At 42.5% G+C, this 24,222-nt stretch overlaps 1 protein-coding gene across 1 annotated transcript in view; it reads left to right on the top strand.

Moving 5' to 3' along the window:
• Positions 1-24,222, top strand: part of OSBPL7 (oxysterol binding protein like 7) — a 1,590,705-nt gene that overhangs the window by 1,269,676 nt on the left and 296,807 nt on the right. The window contains exon 18 of the mRNA XM_044054965.1: positions 8,745-8,823. Coding sequence (XP_043910900.1) covers positions 8,745-8,823 — 79 coding nt within the window. The remainder of the gene's footprint in view (positions 1-8,744; positions 8,824-24,222) is intronic.

Genomic DNA, 24,222 nt, shown 5'->3' on the forward strand with positions numbered 1-24,222 from the left:
GTTGTTATGCAGTGCTGAGCAGGTACGATTGTTGATATGAGGTGCTGAGCAGGAGTGAGTGTTGATATGCAGTGCTGAGGCACTGTGAGTGTTGACATGTGGTGCTCACGTAGGTTTGGTGTATTCATGAGGAGGTGTGAGTGTTGATATGTGGTACTGAGGAGTGTGAGTGTTGATATGTAGTGCTGCGGTGGCATGAGTGTTGATATGCAGCTCTGAGCAGCTGTTTGTTTTGCTATAAGGCAGTTAGGAGGTGTGAATGTTGATATTCAGAGCTGAGGAGGTGTGAGTGTTGATATGCAGAGCTGAGGAGGTGTGAGTGTTGTGTGGTGCTGAGCAGCTGTGGGTGTTGGCATGCAGTGCTGAGGAGGTGTGAGTTTTGATATGTGGTGCTGAGGAGGTGTGAGTGTTGATATGCGGCATTGAGGAGGTGTGACTCTTGATATGCGGTACTGAGGAGCTGTGAGTGTTGATATTTGACACTGAGGAGGATTGAGTGTTGATATGCAGGGCTGAGGAGGTGTGAGTGTTGACAAGTTCCACTGAGGAGTTGTGACTGTTGATATGTGATGCTTAGCAGCTATGAGTGTTGATATGTGGCACTGAGGAGATGTGAGTGTTGACATGGTGCTGAGGAGGAGTGAGTGTTGATATGTGGTGCTCAGGAGGTGTGAGTGCTGATTTGCAGTGTGGAGGAGAGGAGGTGTGAGTGTTGATATGTGGCACTGAGGAGGTGTGTGTCTTTACATACAATGCTGAGGGGATGTGAGTTTTGATATAAGGTGCTGAGGAGGTGTGAATGTTGTCATGTGGTGCTGAGGAGGTTTGACTGTTGATAAAAGGTGCTAAGGAGGAGGTTTGAGTGTTAATATGTAGTGCTGAGGTGATGTGTGTGTTGATATAGGGTGCTGAGGAGATGTGAGTTTTGATATGCAGTGCTGAGGACATGTGAGTATTGCTTTTCAATGTGGAGAGAAGAAGGTGTGAATGTTGATTTGCAGTGTGTGGGAGAGGAGGTGTGATTGTTGATATGCAGTGTGGAGGTGTGAGTGATGATATGTGGATCTGAGGAGGTGTGAGTGTTGATATGCAGTGCTGATGAGGCTTGAGTGTTGATATGCGATGCTAAGGAGGTATGAGTGTTGATTTGCAGCTCTTATCACCTGTGAGTGTTGAAATGCTGTGCTGAGGAGCTGCGAGTGTTGATATGCAGTGCTGAGGAGGTGTGAGTGATGATATGCAGTGTTGAGGAGGTTTGAGTTTTGACATGCAGTGTGGAGGAGAGGAAATGTGAGTATTGATATGCATTGCGGAGGTGTGAGTGATGATATGTGGAGCTGAGGAGGTGTGAGTGTTGATGTGCTGTGCATAGGTGTGCATGCTGATATGCAGTGCTGAGGAGGTGTGAATGTTTATATGGGGTGCTGAGGAGGTGCGAGCATTGATATGCTGCACTGAGCAGATGTGAATGTTATGCGGTGCTGAGCAGGTGCAATTGTTGATATGAGGTGCTGAGTAGGATTGAGTGGTGATATGCAGTGCTGAGGCTGTGTGAGTGTTGACATGTGGTGCTCACGTAGGTTTGGTGTATTCATGAGGAGGTGTGAGTGTTGATATGCGGTACTGAAGAGGTGTGAGTGTTAATATGCAGTCCTGAGGTGGTGTGAGTGTTGATATGCAGCTCTGAGCAGCTGTTTGTGTTGATATGAGGCAAGTTGGAAGTATGAGTCTTGATATGTGATATGCGGCACTGAGGAGGTTCAAGTGTTGATATGCAGTGCTTTGGAGGTGTGAGTGTTGATATGTGGAGCTGAGGAGGTATGAGTGATGATATGTGGAGCTGAGTAGATGTGAATGTTGATATGCAGTGCATAGGTATGAATGTTGATATGCGGTGCTGAGGAGGTATGAATATTGATATACAGTGGTATGAGTGTTGATTTGCAGCTCTGAGCACCTGTGAATGGGGAAATGCCATGCTGAGGAGCTGGGAGGGTTGATATGCAGTGCTCAGCAGGTGTGAATGTTTATATGCGGTGCTGAGGAGATGCGGGTGTTTATATAATGCACCGAGCAGGTGTGAGTGTTGTTATCCAGTGCTGAGCAGGTGTGATTGTTGATATGAGGTGCTGAGCAGGAGTGAGTTTTGATATGCAGTGCTGAGCCAGTGTGAGTGTTGACTTCTGGTGCTCACGTAGCTTTGGTGTATTCATTGGTAGGTATGAGTGTTGGTGTGCAGTACTTAGGAGCTGTGAGTGTTAATGTGCAGTGCTGAGGAGGTGTGAGTGTTGATATGCAGCTCTGAGCAGCTATTTTGATATGAGGCAAGTAGGAGGTGTGAGTGTTGATATTCAGAGTTGAGGAGGTGTGAGTGTTGATCTGTGCTGCTGAGCAGGCGTGGATGTTGACATGCAGTGCTGAGGAGGTGTGAGTTTTGATATGTGGTGTTGAGGAGGTGTGAGTGTTGATATGCGGCCCTGAGGAAGTGTGCCTGTTGATATGCGGTGCTGAGGAGCTGTGAGTGTTGATATTTGGCACTGAGGGGGGGGGGTTTGAATTTTGATATGTAGTGCTGAGGAGGAGTGAGTGTTGATATGTGATAGTGAGGAGGTTTGAGTGTTGATATGTGGTGCTGAGGAAGTGCGAGTGTTGATGTGCGGTTCTGAGGAATTGCAAATGTTTATATGTGGCACTGAGGAGGTGCGAATGTTGATATACTGTTCTGAACAGGTAACAGGTGTGAATGTTGCTGTGCAGTGCTGAGCTGGTGTGATTGTTGATATGAGGTGCTGAGCAGGAGTGAGTGTTGATATGCAGTGCTGAGACTGTGTGAATGTTGACATGTGCTCACATATGTTTAGTGTATTCATGAGGAGGTGTGAGTGTTGACATGAGGTACTGAGGAGGTGTGAGTCTTAACATACAGTACTGAGGGGGTGTGAGTATTGCTATGCAGTGTTGAGGAGGTGTGAGTGTTGATGGGTAGTGCTGAAGAGGTGTGAATGTTGATATGAGGCTTTGAGCAGATGTTTATGTTATGAGGCAGTTAGGAGGTGTGAGTGTTGATGTGCGGTGCTAAGGAGGTGTGAGCGTTGATATGTGGAACTGAGCAAGTGTGTGTTGAAATGTGACAATGGGCATATGAGTGAATTTTGATATGCAGCGCTGAGGAGGAGTAAGTGTTAATATGCAGTGCTGAGGAGGTGTGAATGTTGACATGCATTGCTGAGGAGGTGTGAGTGTTGATAAAAGCTGCTGATGAGGTTTGAGTGTTGATATGCAGTGCTGAGGAGGTGCAGTTGTTGATATAGGGTGCTGAGGAGGTGCAATTTTTGATATAGGGTGCTGAGGAGGTGTGAGTTTTGATATGCAGTGCTGAGGAGGTGTGAGTATTGATTTGCAGTGTGGAGGAGAGGAGAAGATGTGATTGTTGATGTGCAGTGTGGGGGAGAGGAGGTGTGATTGTTGATATGCAGTGCGGAGGTGTGAGTGATTATATATGGAAATGAGGAGGTGTGAGTGTTGATATGCAGTGCAGAGATGTGAGTGTTGATGTATGGTGCAGAGCAGGTGTGGGTGTTGACATGTGCTGAGGAGGTGTGAGTTTTGGTATGTGGTGCTGAGGAGGTGTGACTGTTGATATACGGTGCTGAGGAGTTGTGAGTTTTGACATGTGTCGCTGAGGAGGTGCGAGTGTTGATATGTGCCACTGAGTAGGTGGGCATGTTGATATGTGGAGCAGAGCAAGTGTGAGTTTGATATGCAATGATGAGCATATGAGTGAGTTTTGATATGCATTGCTGAGGAGGACTGAGTGTTGATATGCAGTGTTGGTGTGTGAGTGTTGATATGTGGTGCTGAAAAATGTATTTGTGGAGATATGCAGTTCTGAAGGGGTGTGAGTGTTGACCTGTGGTGCTGACATAGGTTTGGTGTATTCATGAGGAGATGTGAGTGTTGGTTTCCTGTGCTGAAGAGGTCTGTTAATATGCAGCACTGAGCAGTTCTGAGTGATATGCAGTATTGAGGAGGTTTGAGTGTTGATATGTGGCGCTAAGGAGGTGTGAGTTTTGATATGCAGTGTGGAGGAGAGGAGGTATGAGTGTTGATGTGCATTTCTGAGGAGGTGTGAGTAATGATATGCATTTCTGAGGAGGTGTGAGTGATGACGTAGTGTGGAGAAGAGGAGATGTGAGTGTTGATATGCATTGCAGAGGTATGAGTGATGATATGTGGAGCTGAGGAGGTGTGAGTGATGATATGTGAAGCTGAGGAGATGTGAGTGTTGATATGCATCACTGAGGAGGTGTGAATGTTTATATGTGGTGCTGAGAAGGTGCGAGTGTTGATATACTGTACTGAGCAGGTGTGAATGTTGTTATGAGGTGCTGAGCTGGTGCAATTGTTGATATGAGGTGCTGAACATGAGTGAGTGTTGATATGCAATGCTGAGGGGTGTGAGTGTTGACATGTGGTGCTCGCATAGGTTTAGTGTATTCATGAGGAGGTGTGAGAGTGTTAATATGCAGTGCCGAGGAAGTGTGAGTGTTGATGTGCAGCTCTGAGCAGCTGTTTGTTTTGATATGAGGCAGTTAGCAGGTGTGAGTGTTGATATGCAATGCTGAGTAGGTGTGAGTGTTGATATTTGGAGGTGATGAGGTGTGAGTGTTGATGTGTGGTACTGCGCAAGTGTGGGTGTTACCATGCAGTGCTGAGGAGGTGTGAGCTTTGATATGTGACACTGAGCAGGTGTGACTGTTGATATGTGGTGCTTAGGAGCTGTGAGTGTTGATATATGGCACTGAGGAAGTGTGAGTGTTGACATGTGCTGAGGAGGAGTGAGTGTTGATATGTGGTGCTGAGGAGGTGTGAGTGCTGATTTGTAGTGTGGGGGAGAGGAGGTATGAGTGTTGATATGCGGCACTGAGGAGGTGTGTGTCTTGACATGCTATGCTGAGGAGGTGTGAGTGTTGATATGAGGTACTGAGGAGATGTGAATGTTGATATGCGGCTCTGAGGATGTTTGAGTGTTGATATTCAGCGCTTGGGAACTGTGAGCATTGATATGCAGCGCTTAGGATCTGAGTGTTGATATGTGGCGTTGAGGAGAAACGAGTCTTGATATGCGATGCTGAGGAGCTGTGAGTGTTGATATGCAGCTCTGAGGATCCATGAGTGTTGATATGTGGTGCCAAGCACCTGCAAGTGTTGATATGTCGCTCTGAGGAGCTGCGAGTGTTATATGCAGGGCTGAGGCTCTGTGAATGTTGATATGCAGTAATGAGGAACTGTGAGTGTTGGTACGTGGCACTGAGGAGATGGGAGTGTTGATATACTGTCTTGAACAAGAGTGAGTGTTGATATGCATCTCTGAGGAGGTGCAAGTGCTGATATACTGCACTGAGCAGGAGTGATTGTTGATACGTAGTGCTGAGGAGGTGTGAGTGTTGACATGTGATGCTGACATAGGTTTGGTGTATTCATGAGGAGATGTGAGTGTTGGTTTCCTGTGCTGAAGAGGTCTGTTAATATGCAGCACTGAGCAGTTCTGAGTGCTGATATAGTGCACAGAGTCTTTATATGGAGGGCTGTGTAGGTATGAGGTTTGATGCGCTGTGCTATCCTCAGGAGTTGTGAGTGCTGATTTGCAGTGCAGGGGTGTGAGTGTTGATATGTAATGCTGAGTAGCTGTGAGTGTTGATATGTGGCACTGAGGAACTGCGAGTATTGATAATGCTAAGGAGGTGCAAATATTGATATGCGATGCTGAGGAGGTGTCAGTGTTGATATGCGGCACTGAAGAGTTGTGAGTGTTGATATGCAGTGCTGAGGAGTTGTGAGTGTTGACATCTGATGCTTTCATAGGTTTAATGTATTCATTAGGTGGTGTGAGTGTTGACATGTGGTACTGAGTAGGTGTGAGTGTTAATATGCAGCTCTGAACAGGTGTGAGTGTTTATACAGAGTACTGAAGAGGTGTGAATGTTGATATACAGTGCTGAGGAGGTGTGAGTGTTGATGTGCGGTGCTGAGGAGGTGTGAGTGTTGTTATGCAGCTCTGAGCAGGTGTTAGTGTTGATATGTGGCAGTTAGGAGGTGTGAGTGTAGATATGCAATGCTGAGAAGGTGTGAGTATTGATACGCGGTGCTGAGGAGGTGTGAGTGTTGATATGCGGTGCTTGGGAACTATGAGTGTTGATATGCAGCACTGAGGATCTGTGAGTCTTGATATGTGGTGCCAAGCACCCGTGACTGTTGATATATGGCACTTAGGAGCTGCAAGTGTTAATATTCAATGCTGAGGAGCTGTGAGTGTTGATATGCAGTGCTGGGGATCTGTGAGTGTTGATATGTGGCTCCGTGCACCCGTATGTGTTGATATGTGGTGCCGAGCACCCATGAGTGTTGATTAAGGTCTGAGTGAATTGTGGAGCTAAAAGGTCCGAGGATTTTACCAAGAGATATTGGGCACCTACATGGAGATATCCTTTTATCTACTACGAATAAATACTAGAAGCCTAAAAAGCCACGGAGAAGAAGGAACGAGAGAGGCATAGCCCCCAGGCCTCCATATAAGCAGAAGATTTAAGAGATTTATCAGTTGTGTTAGTATTCAGTTGTAACAGTCATGTTTGGTTGTAGCAAAGGAGGAAAAGGCCTTGGTAAAGGTGGTGCTAAAAGACATCGTAAGGTTTTGTGAGATAATATTTAAGGTATTACAAAGCCTGCTGTTCGCTATTTGGCTCGCCAAGGTGATGTCAAGCTTATTTCAGGGCTTATTTATGAGGAGACCCATGGTGTTTTGAAGGTGTTTTTGGAGAATGTGATCCACAATGCTGTCACCTACACTGAGCATGATATGTGGCACTGAGGAGCTGCGAGTCTTGATATGCAATGCTGTGGAGCTGTGAGTGTTGATATGCAGTGCTGAGGCTCTGTGAGTGTTGATATGCAGTGCTGAGTTTTTCCAAGTGTTGATATGTGGCGCCAAGCATCCACGACTGTTGATATGTGGCGCTGAGGAGCTGCAATTGTTGATTTGGGATGCTGAAAAGCTACAAGTGTTGATATGGATTGTTGGGGATCTGCAAGTGTTGATATGCAGCACTGAGGAACTGCGAGTGTTGATATATGCAGCACTTAGGAGGTATGAGTGTTGTGCTGTGCTATGCTGAGAATTGTGAGTGTCGACATGTGCCGCTAAGGAGGTGAAAGTGTTGCTATGCGACACTGAGCAGGTGGGAGTGTTGATATGCGAAGCTGAGCAGGTGTGAATGTTGATATGTAGCGTTGTGCAAGTGTGAGTGTTTATATGCAGCAATGAGCAGGTGTGAGTTTTAATATGCAGCACTGAGGAGGAGTTTTGATGTGCATTGATGTGGAGGTGTGAGTTTTGATATGTAGTACTGAGGATTTGCGTTGATATGTGGTGCTTACATAGGTTCGTTGTATTCATGAGGAAGTGTGATTGTTGATATGTTTGATATGCAGCGCTGAGGAGGAGTGTTGATATGCAGTGATGTGGAGGTGTGAGTTTTGATATGTAGTACTAAGGAGATGTGTTAATATGTGGTCCTTACATAGGTTTGTTGTATTCATGAGGAGGTGTGATTGTTGATATGTGGTGCTGAAGAAGTTTGAGTGTTAATATGCAACAATGAGCAGTTGTGAGTGTTGATATGCGGTGCTGAGGAGGTGAGAGTGTTGATGTGCAGATCTGAAGTGGTGTGAGTGTTGATATGTGATGCTGTTTAGGTGTGAGTGTTGATATATGGTGCTCACATACCATCTTTGTTGTGTAGGAGAGTTGCCTCCATGTTGTCTAGATATTTACATCTCTCACATGCAGTATGATGTATGCGAAGTAGTAATTCATTGTCTGCCCTGCCTAAGAATGCCAAGTACTATAAGGTTGGCAACAGAAGAGATGCTTATTTGTTGGTCTTCCTTGTAAGTGGTGTGTGTGTGTGTGTGTGTGTGTGTGTGTGTGTGTGTGTGTGTGTGTGTGTGTGTGTGTGTGTGTGTGTGTGTGCACCTAGTAAAGGGTGTTATCAGTTAAATAATTTGTAGTGTTGTTGACAGATACATTGGAACTTACATGGAAGAAGTTACGGTTTAGTAAGTGCAAGAGATGACAGTGCTGAATTGGTAGCAGTGGCAGTAGTAGTAAATAAAAAGAGATCTGATGCTTTCTTTTCCGCCAGTGCCTCCTCAACTGATGGGACTCCGATCCATCCTCAGTTCTAACTTTGGCCACCTTTTTTCAGACTTAGGATCCATAGCTCAGGCTCCTCCCCTTACCCATAATTCCCTCCTTTCCCCAACACTACTTCAGATCTTGTTTGCCGCTCTTTGAGAACAAACATGGGTCGCTGACTCAGGCTCTTTTAGATAAATGCATTAGCTTATTTCTGGCTAATTTGGTCAGTTGTTGAGTCTTTTCTTATTCTTGTTTCTGCCTATTGATTTTTCTCCCCTTACCAACAGAAAATGGACTTGAGTGAATCAGCTGACTCCCCTGAACACGTCTCTTATGGTGTGGCCAAAGGAAGGAGTTGGTACCCTGCAGAACTACTATTTATTGCTCGTTTTTTTATCATTCATTATCATTTTTTTTTTATTTTCTATATTCTGTTTCACATACCATTTTTTGTGTTCTCTGTAAAGTTTAACTTCTGTCATCCTGTTAGTGTAGCTGTTTATTTCTGTCTTGCTACATACTTGCATTTGTGTTTATATTGCAGATGTTAGGTGGAAAAACAAGTTTTGGGGGAAGTCTCTGGAAATTGTGCCAGTGGGAACAATCAATCTTACTCTACCCAGGTATGGCACTGATTGCAGATTAATTTATCTGTGTTTTTCTTTTATCTTGTTTTCTGTTTATTTATAAAAATGTGCAGTATTTCAATAGATTTAATAGAAACCAATAAAGTGCTGGGTAGGATATATAATATCTTTATGCACATGTATTGCTCAAACTTTGATGTGCATTTTATAATCATAACGAAAGATTTAAGCAACATCATTTGTAAACCAATACTGATTAAACATTAGTCCTTGTTCTTTTGGCTGGTGGTGTGGTGTAATAGTTGAGGTAATGACTTGTGTGCAAATTAAACCCTGCAGACATGCGTTTGATATCTGTCACCTTTTGCATACTGTCCAACTTTAAAACAAGTCACTGAACCGATGTTTCTACTTCTGGAAACTGTAATTTATGTGCAAACGGGTATTAGTTGTTTTTCAATGAATACCTATTACTTGATCGATTTACTTACAGTACGTATCTCCTTTATTGTGATAGCACCTGTATACAATATGGTAGACTGTAGTGTGTTCTTACAGGTTGAGTCTTTAGGTTAGAGTAACCGTGAAGTGCCAGTGACTGACTTTGCAACACTGTTGCATTGCCATCGTTATTCTTTTGTGTAATATACAGGAATTGAAGGCAAAACTGTCTTTCCTGATAGCTTAATAAGTTAGGTAATCTGTTGTAGGTCTGCTCAGTTTTATTTCCTTAGTAAATAATTTCCAACAAAATTGCAGTTTCTTTAATTACTCTTACTGGGAGTGCCTTTGTCTTATGTTTTGTTCTTGTAATGCTTCCGGAAAGTGACTAAGAAAAACAGGTGTTTAGTCCCTTCTCTGTCTAAACCTGGACCATGATGAACCATGACCTGGCTGTTCATCTGGGTCTGTCTCAGGACAGTGCTTCCCTGTAGAGAGAATACTTTGGAGTGAGTTGAATGCAGGAAGATGCAAATGAGAGGCACCTCTTTGTTTTCCTCTATCACTGATAAACTTGAAGTCATCTTTGCACCAGGACTATAGGTAACTGAAGAGCCAGAGATAAAATCATCTACTTCTGCTTTGCAAAAGAGACGTTTCTTCCATTTCTATTCTTTTCTGCCCTTCCCTCCATCAAAGATACATTGATAGGAGTTTGGGGCCTCTGTGCTGCTGGCTTGGAGTACATTTTTTCTTCTATTAAAGAGACCAAGGCCCATTCACTTCCTGTCTGGGTAGTGGGGTCTTCTGTTAAAGAGAACAAGGTTCATCCACTTCCTGTCTGTAATATATTGACAACACACCCCTGTGAGTCAGCTCAGTAGTCAGTGACTTAGGGACATCGATAGACACTAATCTAGCCTTTGACCATCACTTATCTACAGTAGTCAGGAAATCATTCTATGTTGTGCAACTTATAAAGAAAAGAATGGCGTCTGGAGCCAGTAAGGTCATTGTTCCACTGTGCTCAGCATTCATCAGACCTATCATTGAGTACAATGTCCCATTTGGTATGTGCCTAACCAGGTAAACCCAACAACTGGAATGTCCACAGAGGTTCCTCACTAAAAGAATACAGGCAGTAAGTAACATCCAATGCAGACTGCCTAAAAGCCCTATCTCTGTGTTATGTCTCCTGTAGGCAATTGAAGGGAGATCAGTTCCTGGCATACAAGGCATCGTCAGACCCCACTCTGATGAACCTCCTATGTAAACATAAAACAGACAGCACCATAATTAGCCATTCTAAAGACTTATGTATGCAACTTTTGCTTTGTCTCAACTTGTACTCTCTTGGACTGAGCTTGAACATGTCCTGGTTTGATCAGCATCTTCCCCCGATCAACAAAAAATAAATAAATAAACAAACAGAAAACTCCTTACATTTATGGAAATGGAATTTGTCAGGCTTGCCTGTCCACTGTTGGACTTTCTGGTAGAGTTTGGACTCATTGGGATAAGCTTCCTTTTTAGTAGTCCTGCTGCTGCAAAAGAGTCTCAAGAGTTCAGGTGTCAGCTGCTGGGTCGGTGGCTAAAGCCCCATGTAAGCTACGGAAGTATGTAAGTGTGCAGCCCTGATCTACATGTTGTCTGGAGCAGTAACTTTAGTGTAGCAATCATTCCTCATCGGGGGGTTAGGGCTTGGGGAGCTGCATGATGGGCAGGCTATCCCCTGACTCATACCTAACCATTTTCTCTGGGCATATTAGTTGACACCTGTATTGGAGTGAATGGACTGTATGGTTCTCATGCTGTCCAGGTAAAAAATGGGCTTGGTTTTTACCATGAAAAACAGATGCCCTACGCAGACCATCTCAAAAAACTCCAGCTTTACTCTGTCACATATCACTTACTCAGAGGTGATCTCTGCCTAACATACAAAGCTATGTCAAACCCAGAGCTGTTGGACATGCTCCACTTAAAGAAATCCCAATCCCTTCGAGCTACACGCTCTAGGGACCTAAACCTTGCCACCACAATAAACAGAACATGTTGGAGGGATAGATTCCTGTCCCAGAGACTTCCCATACTCTGGAACAAACTACCTATCTATATCAAACAAATCTCCTCATTAGCACTCTTCAATAAAAATCTTGATGATTGGATGGGAGATAGGAGATTCACCCCGGGGATCACTTCTGTGACTCTGCATGACAGGGGCACAGGAAAATTATTTTCTTGGGTGACGAAAGCCAGGGTACCATTTGGCTCGGCTTATATAAGCCGTAGGGCCAATAGCCTAGTACCTACCTATGAACTATGAACAAATGGGCAGATTGGGTGTATTTTACAGTTTAATATGCAATTTACTTCAAGAAATTTACACATATTTTTAAGAAAAAAGATCTTGTTTACTAATAGTTACATCTTCAGTCCCTACATTATCCTTTTAAGCATTAATGGCAGAATGAAAATTATGCTTTACAGTCCACCCACCAATTTTAACCACTTCTTCCAGAAGCACAGATGTCCTTCCATATCACTATTGCAGTATTCATTACCTCTGGGATCTCCTGCCAGGGATTGACCAATGTCCAGCCAGTATACCAAAGCCTTTAGTACGTAGGAGCATCATGCATTAGATGTATGCTCCCCATGCAACCATAGGACGTAAAGGTAACATGCATACACTCACAAACCAGAACGTTGTCGCCACCAGTCCAAATGCCATTATTGTACATTTTTCTGAATGCCCTTCACTGTGCTGGTTATAACAATCCTACATCTTCAAGATAAGTATTCTGTTGAGATTCCTTTTTCCTTTTCCTTATATTTTTCAGTGGGTTACATGTCATCCAAGAAAGGGAAATATCTGTGTGAGAGAGAGATTCTCCATAAGAACTGCCGTGTCACATGTCTGTTATGCTTAGGTGCATCTCACGCCCACACTCAGTGTTCCATCTGTCAAGTTTTTGTACCAAAGACTTTAAGTAGCTGTCTTTCTTCCCTTTCCATTTACCTTGAGAAACAGTGTCTCAAGCTGTTGGCCCAAGGTATGATGGCAGAATCCACTCACCCTGAGGTACAGCCTCTACCACTTAAGATGACCAAGAAATCTAGGCCTAACCCTGCTGCTGTCCAGCCTCCACTGGATGTCTGTCTTGAGGTGCATGAGAACCTGGTGGACAGTCCAGTATTGCCATTGGTTTCTTCTGCCATGACCTTCTCGGAGGCTGGCACTGAACCTGCTTCTCTCATGCCCTCAGAGGCCTTGCAAATATCCATTGTGAATGTTGAGGGAAACTGTGGCTTATTATCTGTGAGGGGTGTAAAGGGTTCTCCGGTCCTTGTTAGGGAAGAAATGCTACGTGTCTTGGTTGAATCCAGGCAGGGATCCGAACCACCACATTTTGTGAAGATGATGTCCCCTTGAAAAAAAAAGCAGAAATCTAAACATGTGGTGTCAGCTACCAGGGATCCACAAAGGGAATGACAGGACTTTACTGAAGGCTTGTTCAGTGCTTTGATGGCATTGAAGCCTCCTCAGGGAGGGTTTGGTTCCTGCACCCTGTTGGTCCTCTACCTCCAAAAGAGCAAAGGACCCTAAATCCTTGGATGAGGATTCTGACTCTTTAGCCTACTGCTCTCAGTTGCTGGACTATGGTCGGAGGAGGAGGAATCTCAGTCCTGATTCTCCTTTAGAGGAACTATTCTTTGGAGACGCTGTCCTATGTATGATGGAACATTTTAAATGAGATTGTTCCCAGGTATCAGATGTCCAGACAAGGTATTATGAGTTGTTACAAATGGACTTTACTATACCTTCTGCTGTCCTTCGCAGGTTGGCTGTTCTATTGGATACCATCGCGGCTGCTTTCCTGGCACCAGACCCCCAGCCTACAGCCTCTAAGAAGCCTGACATGTTCTATAAGGTGCTGAATCCCTGCAAATTCTTGTACACATGCCTTTCCTCTGATCCAGCTGTGATTTCTCTGTCTAGTGATAAGCCTTCTAGGCTGTTGCAGTCTTCTAAGCTCCATTACTCAGGCAAAGACAGTAGAGTTATGGAGAGGATTTGTAAGAAAGTATTCACTTCTGCTACTTTAGCCTCTAGGACTGTAAATTACCAAACCCAGATGACAAGATTCATCTTGTGTCTTATTTCTCAGAATGCGAGGATTGTAGCGGATATGCCTGATTCAGAGGATAAGGCCTCAGCTCTTTCCTTACTGGGTTCCACATCTCAGGTTGCCCCTCACTCTGTAAAGTGCAGCTGTGAAGCAGTGTATGCCTCCTGTAGGCCTGATGCCTCTGACTTTGTGATGAGGCACTATTCCTGGCTTTGCCTTCAAGCCTTGCCAGATGATTTTAAAGCAAAACTCCTGGATGTTCCTCTGAATAACCAAAACTTGTTTGGCACCGCTGTGGCAGAGCTCTTTAAGATCCTCAGGATCAGTGTAAGGTCATAAAATATTTGAAGCACATCTTTGTTTTTCCCATTCCCTTGTTTCAGAGGAGCTATCCTAGTAACACTGTGTTTTTGTGTAAGCTGCCTAGACAGTCTTCCAAGGGTAAAAAGGTTCCTAGGCGTGTATTTTCTGATAAGCCTACTCAAATACCTTGGCCCCAAAAGCAGTCCTTTCCTGAGAAGTCTGCAGCCATCTGACTTTTTGCCCTCCCTTCCTTTTGGCCAGGTTCCCTTCTCCTTCAGGTTTTCTTTGTCTCTCCCAGTTTTGCAAAAAATCCCCACAGATTATTTGGTCCTCCCCATTATCAGCCAGGGTTACTTTATGGACTGGAAAACTTTTCCCTACTTCTCTGATATCCCTCAACCTCTTGCAAAACAAATCCCTCATTTTGTAGGAATATTGCAAGGTCTGTTAAACCAGTGTACCATTCATCCAATTCCACAGACCAAGAGCAGTCTAGGGTTTTATTCTAGAATGTTTCTGGTCCCCAGGAAAGAGAGGTCTTGTAGATCTGTTCTGGATCTTTCCTTTCTAAACACTTTTCTCATAGTAATAATAATAAAAAAAAATCCAAAGCCTGGAAATATTGAGGTAAAATGCAGCGTTTATTCCAAACAGGAAAAAAAATCACAAAGCTTTCGGGATCAGCCCTTCATCAGTGTGTCCAGGTTTTGGATTTTTTAATTATTTTTTTATTATTGCTTTGTATTTTGTATTCAGCCTGGTTTGCCTATGTGCTGTTCTTGTTTCTTTGGATTTCTGATCACTTTTCTTATAGTGACATCTGTTTCCCCTTTGATTCCCCAGGCCTTTCTAGTTTCACTGGACATAAAGGACATCTACTTTCATATTCCTTTCCGCCCTCTATTCAGGAAATCTTTGCATATTTCTGTTTCTTTCTCTCATTTTCAGTTCTCTGCTTAGCCCTTTGGGCTTTCAACCAAGCTAGTGCAGGATCTTCATTTTACCCAGCTTCTGTTACACAGCCTGAAGTTCACAGTTAACCTTCAGAAGTCAATGCTTACTCCATCTCAGGACCACATCTTTCTAGGTTGCAAGATCCAAACTGTTCCAAGGCTTGCCTCTCTTCCTGTCACCAAGGTCCTGTCTCATGAATTATTTTCTTTCCCCACTTTTCCTGTCCTGTCTTCTGGCCATGGAGATTCTAAGGACTGTGGGGTTCATGGCTTCTACCATCCCCATGCTTCCCCAGACCAGACTTCATATGAGATCAGTGTGGCTTCACGCCACCACACACTAGACTGTCTGGTTCCTCTGCTCCCTTTTCTCAAACTGGAACATCACTGGCAGATTCAACAGGTATCTTTCAGTCCAGATATTCTCTTCCAACCTTCTCAGCTGTCCAATGAACTCTTCACAGACAGCTCAGAGCTGAGGTGGGGAACCACTAAAGGCAGCCTGAAGTTTACAGGGCCTTTGATCTCCTCAACAGAGGGCAGATCACATCAACATCAAGGAAATGAGAGCTCTCATTCTGGCTCTTCACGCTTTCCACTCACTCTGGGTACCAGGTCGCTTGAAGGTTATTACAGACAAAACCACAGTCATGTGGTACATCATTAAGCAAGAGGGAACAAGGTATTACCTTCTTTACAGCGTAGACCTTCAAGCCTGGGAAATAGCCATCAATCTGCAGAAGACCATACAGGCAGTCTGCATACCTTCAGAGTGCACTTTTGTGGCAAATTCTCTCAGCACGTGCAGGACACAGCCTTACGAATTAATGCTTCATAGAGATGTGTTTCTGGACATAGTTCATTGGTGAAGTATTCCTCAACTGCATCTTTTTGGATGCCATGTCCTTTTTATAGGAAGAGAACGTTCCTTTATGCCTTTCCTCACCTTCCTCCTCTTCTCAAGGTCCTTCACAAGATCAAGAAGGACACTTCAAAAAATCTTGTTGGTGACTCCCTTTGGCCCAGACAGCACTGGTTCTTCCTCTTATTCCATCTGGAGATGGGCACTCATCAGAAGTTAACTCACCACATGGAACTTCTCACACAGGACAAGAGTTCTCTCCTCCACCCTCACTTATCCAGTCTTCACCTGATACTTTCGGTATTAAGGTTTTGAGTCCTTTCTGACATCAATTTTTGGAGGACTTATGTAGGGTCCTGCAGGAGGCCAGGAAATGCAATACCAGAAAATTGTATATGTCCAAGTGGAAGAGATTTTTTGCCTGGTGTCTTAAACATCACCAGGATCCCTTTTCAGTGGGGGTCCCCTTGGTACTTTCCTACCTGTGTAACTGAAACTTGCTGGTTTAGCATATTCTTCAGTGAAAGCTCATTTGTCAGCAATTTCTGACTGTCTGGCAGTGAATCCTCCTCTGGCCTCTAGATTTGAAGTCAAGCAATTTCTTAAAGTTGTCCTTCATATCAAACCCCCCAAAAAAGCTTATTCCTTTTTCTTGGAGCCTTATTTTATCCTTGAAAAGCTGTCTCAGGCTTTGTTAGAACTTGCTGCTTTGTCTTCTTTGCAGCATTGCACCCAGAAGACTGGTTTATTGATTGCTTTAACCTATACTAAAAGTGTTTCTGAACTCTAGGCCTTGATAGTGATCCAGACTTTTTTGATTTTTCAAAGAGACAGGGTGTCTGTCTTATGAGTCCTTATTTTATGCCCAAGGTGGTTAATGCCCTGTCCCTAATCAGTCTATCCAGCTTCTTTCCTTTTTCCCCTTCTTTGTAGTCTGTTAGTGAGAAGGTTCTTCATACCTTGGACTTGCATAGACAGCTCAGATATTATTTAGACAAAACAAATGCCTTTCGTAAATCAATTACATTTTTGTTTCTTTTTATACCGGGATATTGGGTTTGGCAGTTTATAAGCAAACCGTCTCCTCCTGGATTTCCAAAGCTATTTCTTTTTGTTATACTTTCCATGGCAAACAGTTGTTGGCTTCTGTTTGGGCTTATTATACTAGGGCAGTGGCTTCTTTGGGGACTTTCTCCAAGGTTTTGGATACCAACTCCATCCTTGAAGCTACTGCTTGGTCTTCTGTTGGCTCAATCAGTAAGCATTACAAATTGGATGTCATTTCCAGAACTAGGGCAGGATTTGCCAAAGTTATCCTTCATGGGTTTGTGGAGGGCTCCACCTCACCTTCCTCCTCCCTATTTTCTGAAAAATTTTTGTACTATCCCAGAGGTGATGAATACTACAACAGTGATATGGAAAGACATGGTACAATTGCGTAAAATCTTAACATAATGGTACATGTCCTGCTTTTCACTGTTGTAGTATTCATGCCCTCCCTCCTACCCTCTTTTCTTTTCCTGTTTCAGCATGGGTGGTATTTTCTTTCTGGCCAAGAGGTTCTTCTTCTTTTTGCCTTCCTATTTCTGAATGTACACGTTCTCCTTTCCAGTGGGGGTCATGGTTCTCCTGGGGCACTTCAGTTCTGGTTTGACAACATACATACATCATCTTTATGCCCTACGCTTGCGTGGAGAGCATATGTCTGACATACAATACTAAAAGCTTTGGTATACTGGCTAGACATTGGACTGTCCTTGGCAGGAGATACCAGAGGTGATGAATACTGCAACAGTGAAAAGAAGGACATCTGCTGTTATGGTAAGATTTTACACAACTGTACTTTCGCTTGTCTAAGTTATATCTTACTAGAAATGACGTGTTGCAATTTTTTCATTTATTTCCTACTTTCACAGTATTGCCTGTCGTCTTCCTTCTCATGTTGATTACTCAACATGGTTCCTAGTTCAAGTTCAAGATAGTCCTGATATTTCTAGTCAGCTACTCAGCCTTTGTGTCACTCAGTCATTTTATTTTGGAACAATTTAAAAAGGTTTCTTTGGGCAAGTTCTCTGTATGAGCTTTGCTGTTGTGAGAGAGTCCCTTTCAACTTGCTGGCTCATTGTTTGCTGGGTAAACTTATTTATTTTCTCTGTAGTCTGTTCTGCATCCTCCAGGAAAAATACTTTAAAAGTGTCTGGATATAGCAACTTGAATCACACACCTGCCTCTCAAAATCATGTTATTGTAGGGATAAACTTGCTTTTCTTTTGCCCAGTGTACAGTGAGTAAACACCTTTCATAGGTTCATAGGTTCATAGGTAGGTACTAGGCTATCGGCCCTGGGGCCTATACAAGCCCAGCCAAAAGGGTACCGTGGCTTTTGCCACCCAAGAAAATTATTTTCCTGTGCCACTGTCGAGCAAACATTGTGGTGTCTTCAGTTCTTAATACTTTCCCCTTCAATCACAGTTTTGTTAGAAGCATCAGTTTCTGCTGGCATGACTGCATCTTTCTTACTATAAGTGTTTGCTTCTTTTTCATGACCAAATTTGGTGCATAAACATGGTATATCCATTCAGTTAACGGATCCCACTATGGAATACCAGTCCAGTTGCTTGTTTATATTTTCATAAACTTAATACAGTCTATTCCTTTCAATTTTTCTGGTATAGCAACAAGTCTAAGGTTTTCTCTCCATGCTGTGTCTCTTAACTGTACTATTTTTGAAACAGTTCTTGGGAAACCTTGTATTCGTCCAGTCTTTCCTTTGTTTCACCCTCTGATTTCTGCAGTTTTAGCAACTCATCGGAATAGTTACTTCAGACTTCTATTTTTTGCAGCCTCTTCTCATTTGACTTTATATATTCTTCTAGTTTTTCTTTTACACACTTCTGAATGCATTTGATTTATCTCCCCCCTAAATTACTGAAAGCTGTCTCCTGCAAAAAGCTGAAACCTGAACTCCTTTTTGCTGAACAGCTACAAGACTTTTCACAATCACAAATCATTGTTTCCTTTTCTGTTTGTTTCTTTTTTTCTTTATGGAGATTTCTTCTTTACAGATATCCAGACAGCACAGAGATTAGCGAGTAACTGAATTTTATTCAGATTGTCAGTTTTTCATTGGCTCCTTTACTTTTCTTTTTCACAATGGGAGCTCTAATCAACCTGTTTTTCAAAGAGCAGCCATTGTGGAATCTCTGTCCAATAATTCTTAGTACCTCTTTCCATTTGTCTAACCTACCTTACTGTCTTTAAACACACCTGAGACACAAACAGTATTAACTTTTTTCACTTCTGTAGTTGCAGCTGAGCAACCCATTTTCACATTTCTGTTCAGCAACATGCAAACACTTTTGAACAATTGCCTTTGCTTTTATACATCATAAAAATGCATTTTCTAGCACAGATTCTGCAAGTTTCATTAAGAGCTAAACACTCCTTGCTGTCGTTTTTATTGCTACATCTTCAACAAAATTGACTTAAAACTGTATGATGTTTTCTGTGGCCTTCATCTTGGACTTTTTTATGGAGCTCTTTTTTATATTTTGATTTTTATGACACATTCTCACATTATTTCTTATTTTGCCGTATTATTTGACTCGCATTGTATTTTGTTTTCTCTGTTAAAGCATTCTTTGCCTTTAGTTTTGTACTAGTAATTTCATTTTGCACACAGTCACAGTTTTTTTTGGAGAGGTCAGGTCTGTTTTTTTTAACAGCATGTTCCTTGCTTCATCATTTCTTATACCATAAATTATTCTTTGTCTTACAGTTCTTGCAATTCACCACATTCATGGTCCTTGGTTTTATTCTTCAGCTTAGCAATTACATTATCCTTAATTTCTGTATGATCATGCACTCTCTGAAAGAATTAACCTCTTTCTTTATTTCTGTTTACCAGAAAAATATGACTGTGCAATATCCCATTTTCAGCAAAGGCCCAGAGAGAAAAGCTTTGTTCAAGTTAACATACAGTGCTTTGAATTGTTTTTATACATTATTTAGATTCATATGCAATTATGAAATGATTTTTTGTTTACTGGCGGGTCTGGCAGTAATTACTGAATTTATATTTAAACACTCTTGTTTTGTCTTTGATGTTCATCGTTAAGTCACTGTTACAGTAATGCTGACAGATGGGTTGTATCCTGACAAGGACTCCATACATTTAGCCAGTATTCAAAATTTAGAAGCACTTTTTTCACATGCCATACATCCAAGTAATAGACATAGGTATGAGGATATGAGGACTACATGCTGTTACCTGCGGATGTACTACTGCAAAAATCCTCAGAAATTTTTTGCCGTCAGTCCTGGAAGCAAGACTTTGTTTCTAGCTCTGTCTGGCAGCAGCACAAAAGGATGCAGCTGCCTTTGTGAGGGAAAGCTAACACCTTAGTGTGGACCATTCCTTATTTTTTATAATCCTAACTTCTGAATTTTTGTTTGTCATCTAAGGGAGACAAATGTCTTTTTTGGCAGTCAGATCATTTTAAGGATAAGTGTACCCAGTGTGGCAGATCATTCTAGGGATAAGTGTACCCAGTGTGGCAGATCATTATAAAGATGTGTAGCTAGTATGGCAGATCATTATAAGGATGTGTACCCAGTGTGGCAGATCATTATAAGGATAAATGTACCCAGTGTGGCAGATCATTATAAGGATAAATGTACCCAGTGTGGCAGAATATTATAAGGATAAGTGTACCCAGTGTGGCAGATCATTATAAGGACAAGTGTACCCAGTGTGGCAGGTCATTATAAGTACAAGCATACCCAGTGTGACAGATCATTATAAGGATACGTGTACCCAGTGTGGCAGAACATTATAAGGATAAGTGTACCCAGTGTGGCAGATCATTATAAGGACAAGTGTACCCAGTGTGGCAGATCATTATAAGAACAAGTGTACCCAGTGTGGCAGATCATTATAAGGATAAGTGTACCCAGTGTCTTTCTTTCCTGTGACCTGACCTTAATGTCAAGGCTGCTTTGACTTTGATTCTGAAAACCCACAGAAGCCATCTGCCTTCTTTTAAGATCAATTTGGAAAATAAACAACTACAGGCTCTGACGTGAATCGCTATATTATCGGAAGTTCCAAGCTTGCATATGCCTTCACAGCTGAAAAAGAAAACCTAAAAGCAGAAAAAAACATTACTGTATTTCCTTTCTCCCAGTTTCATTTCTCCAGGTCTTTTGGGTTTCTAGTACCATGACAGGAATAGACCACATTCCAAAGTCAAGATATGAAATCAGTATTGTTCCAACATTTGGTGTTAGCCAAGAATGCTCTTCTCAGCACCTGCATTTTATATAGATTTACATGTATTTGTAACATATCTCAGTATGACTGTAAGTTCTTTTTTATTCAACCTGTTGCTCCTACTTCCATTTGAGCTATCTTTTTTTCCACATTGCTGTCATTTCTGCCTTCAAATCCTAGTATTTTATTTTATTGTGTGTCTGCTTATTTAAGGCACTGTAATCACTAAGTGCAGCAGTTTCAATGATGATTGCCAGGTTGGAGCCAGACATGCCCATTAAAGACTGTTGATAAGCTTGGAAACCATCCAACCTCTGTGTTTGTTCCCATGGTTGTCATCTAGTTGGAGGCCAACATGGAGCAGTCTTTATACATGTCCTTTCTGACCAGTCAGATAGCTATTAAGGCTGTGAAGGGGGAACCCAGGCTTATGATAGCTGAGGGACCAAACAGTGTTCCTTACATAGTAGTACAAATGAATATCTCTGGTTCTCTGATGGAGGTATGTCAGGGGTCAGGCACTTCATGTATTATTTCTTTATAAGCTCCAGAAACAAAAATGCAAATGACAAAACATTTTTCATCTCCTGCTACACACGTTACCAGAGATCATTAACAAGAATGCCAGGATTATTCACAGGGGCTTTCAGACCCTTATGGCTTTGAGTCCTCCACAATTGTTTTGTATCCACACCATCTACCCCCTCTGAAAAGAAAGAGGGATACTTCCTCTGAACCTGAATCTGAACACTTGGATTACTGTCAGTTGATTGAGTTCCACAAGTTCTTCGTTCATCCGGATTCGTAGCAATAGCCCACCTTTTTTGCTCTGTGTTCATTGTCAACGATGTCATTGCATCTTCTTATTGTATTTCATTCACTATGTAATCTAGTTTATACCAATCAATGTTACGATGTTTAACAGTCAATGATTATGATGCCTTTTTACTCTGTATTTTATCTATAAGATGTTATTTACACAATAAATTTGTGTTATTATTATTATTATTATTGACTTTTGTTTGCATGGAGCTTTTCTCCTCAGTCCTCCGCTGAAAATGGGTTCCTACCCAGTCGGACTTTCCTGCTAAACAATGTAAAATAAATAAATAAATAAATTTCACTCAGTTACATTCTCCTTTAGGATATCACTCTGAACCTGAAGGAAGTTTATCATCTGATCCTCCCCAAGAGGAACTCTACTTTGGAGAGACAATCCAAAAGGTGAAGCAAAATTTTAATTTGTAGGGAAAACAGCTTTATTAATCTGAGAAGAAATGCTATAATCGATTACATATGGAATTCCCCAAGTCATCTGCGATCTGTCTCTTATTAAAAGCCTTAGAGATCACCTTGCTTTCAGCTTCTGTAGATCCACCTCCTGCACCAAAAAAAAAAAAAATTGACAGATATTTTATAGTCCCTGATAGTCACAAGTACCTTTAAAAAAATTGAACATCTAACCCTGCAGTCATTTCTACAGACTCAGACAAACCATGTAAACTTTTTCCATGCACCAGTGCCTAATCAAATGATAAACACAGGTATCAGTGGAAAGTTTATACAAAAGCAGCTTTAGCTTTCTATCCTGTTATCTACCAAGCACATATGATCAGGCACCTTTTATCTATTTTCTGACAGCATGACCAAATTGTGGAGCAGAGGGTTAAGGCTGTGAGCTGTAGTTCCTGTGAGACAAGGTTTGATTCCCTCAGCCCTCATTTGCCTACTGTATGTCCTTGAGTAAGTCACTTAGTGCTGCTGAGTTGCCCCTACAAAGGTGTCCATTTGGCCTACCTGGTTAACAAATGGGAATTGTTATTATTCCCGATCTTCCTGATAGTGACTAAATCTGCTCTTCAGAACATGATTGGAGATTTTAACATTGATTGGAACACCTGTTCCTTGGAATCTCGTACAACCCATGTCAACCTACATGGTTTTTCGCAGCTCATATCCTCCCCCACCGGGCTAAGCAAACCCAATAACAAAGACAGTATCCGAGATTGGATACTTATCAACAGCCACCCCTATATTTACAAGTCAGGAGCCCTCCCAGATGACTTAAGTGACCACTTACATACATACATTATCAAGCACGAGGTGGACAACTCCCACCAGACAACCTTTAAAACCATCAGAAATAATAAGAACTTCAACTCCACCAATTTTCAAAATGAATTTAAAGCTTGCAATTGTTCAATCCTAAAGCACCTTTCACTGGACGATGCGGTAGCATACTTTAATTCCATATTCCTTATTATACTTGATTCTCATTCCTAAAGCACCTTTCACTGGACGATGCGGTAGCGTACCCTTTCACTGGACGATGCTGTAGCGTACCCTTTCACTGGACGATGCGGTAGCATACTTTAATTCCATATTCCTTATTATACTTGATTCTCATTCCTAAAGCACCTTTCACTGGACGATGCGGTAGCGTACCCTTTCACTGGACGATGCGGTAGCGTACCCTTTCACTGGACGATGCGGTAGCATACCCTTTCACTGGACGATGCGGTAGCGTACCTTTTCACTGGACGATGCGGTAGCGTACCCTTTCACTGGACGATGCGGTAGCGTACCCTTTCACTGGACAATGCGGTAGCATACTTTAATTCCATATTCCTTATTATACTTGATTCTCATTCCTAAAGCACCTTTCACTGGAAGATGTGTTCGCGTACCCTTTCACTGGACGATGCGGTAGCGTACCCTTTCACTGGACGATGCAGTAGCATACTTTAATTCCATATTCCTTATTATACTTGATTCTCATTCCTAAAGCACCTTTCACTGGACGATGTGGTAGCGTACCCTTTCACTGGACGATGCGGTAGCGTACCCTTTCACTGGACGATGTGGTAGCATACTTTAATTCCATATTCCTTATTATACTTGATTCTCATTCCTAAAGCACCTTTCACTGGACGATGCGGTAGCGTACCCTTTCACTGGGCGATCGGTGCGTAGCGCACTTTCACTGGACGATGCGGTAGCGTACTTTAATTCTATATTCCTTATTATACTTGATTCTCATTCCTAAAGCACCTTTCACTGGACGATGCGGTAGCGTACCCTTTCACTGGACGATGCGGTAGCGTACCCTTTCACTGGACGATGCGGTAGCGTACTTTAATTCTATATTCCTTATTATACTTGATTCTCATTCCTAAAGCACCTTTCACTGGACGATGCGGTAACGTACCCTTTCACTGGACGATGCGGTAGCGTACCCTTTCACTGTACGATGCGGTAGCATACTTTAATTCTATATTCCTTATTATACTTGATTCTCATTCCTAAAGCACCTTTCACTGGACGATGCGGTAGCGTACCCTTTCACTGGACGATGCGGTAGCGTACCCTTTCACTGGACGATGCGGTAGCATACTTTAATTCCATATTCCTTGTTATACTTGATTCTCATTCCTAAAGCACCTTTCACTGGATGATGCGGTAGCGTACCCTTTC

This window comes from Protopterus annectens, chromosome 13.part0 (genome assembly GCF_019279795.1).
Source record: "Protopterus annectens isolate FY-2018-M chromosome 13.part0, PAN1.0, whole genome shotgun sequence".
NCBI lineage: Eukaryota > Metazoa > Chordata > Ceratodontiformes > Protopteridae > Protopterus > Protopterus annectens.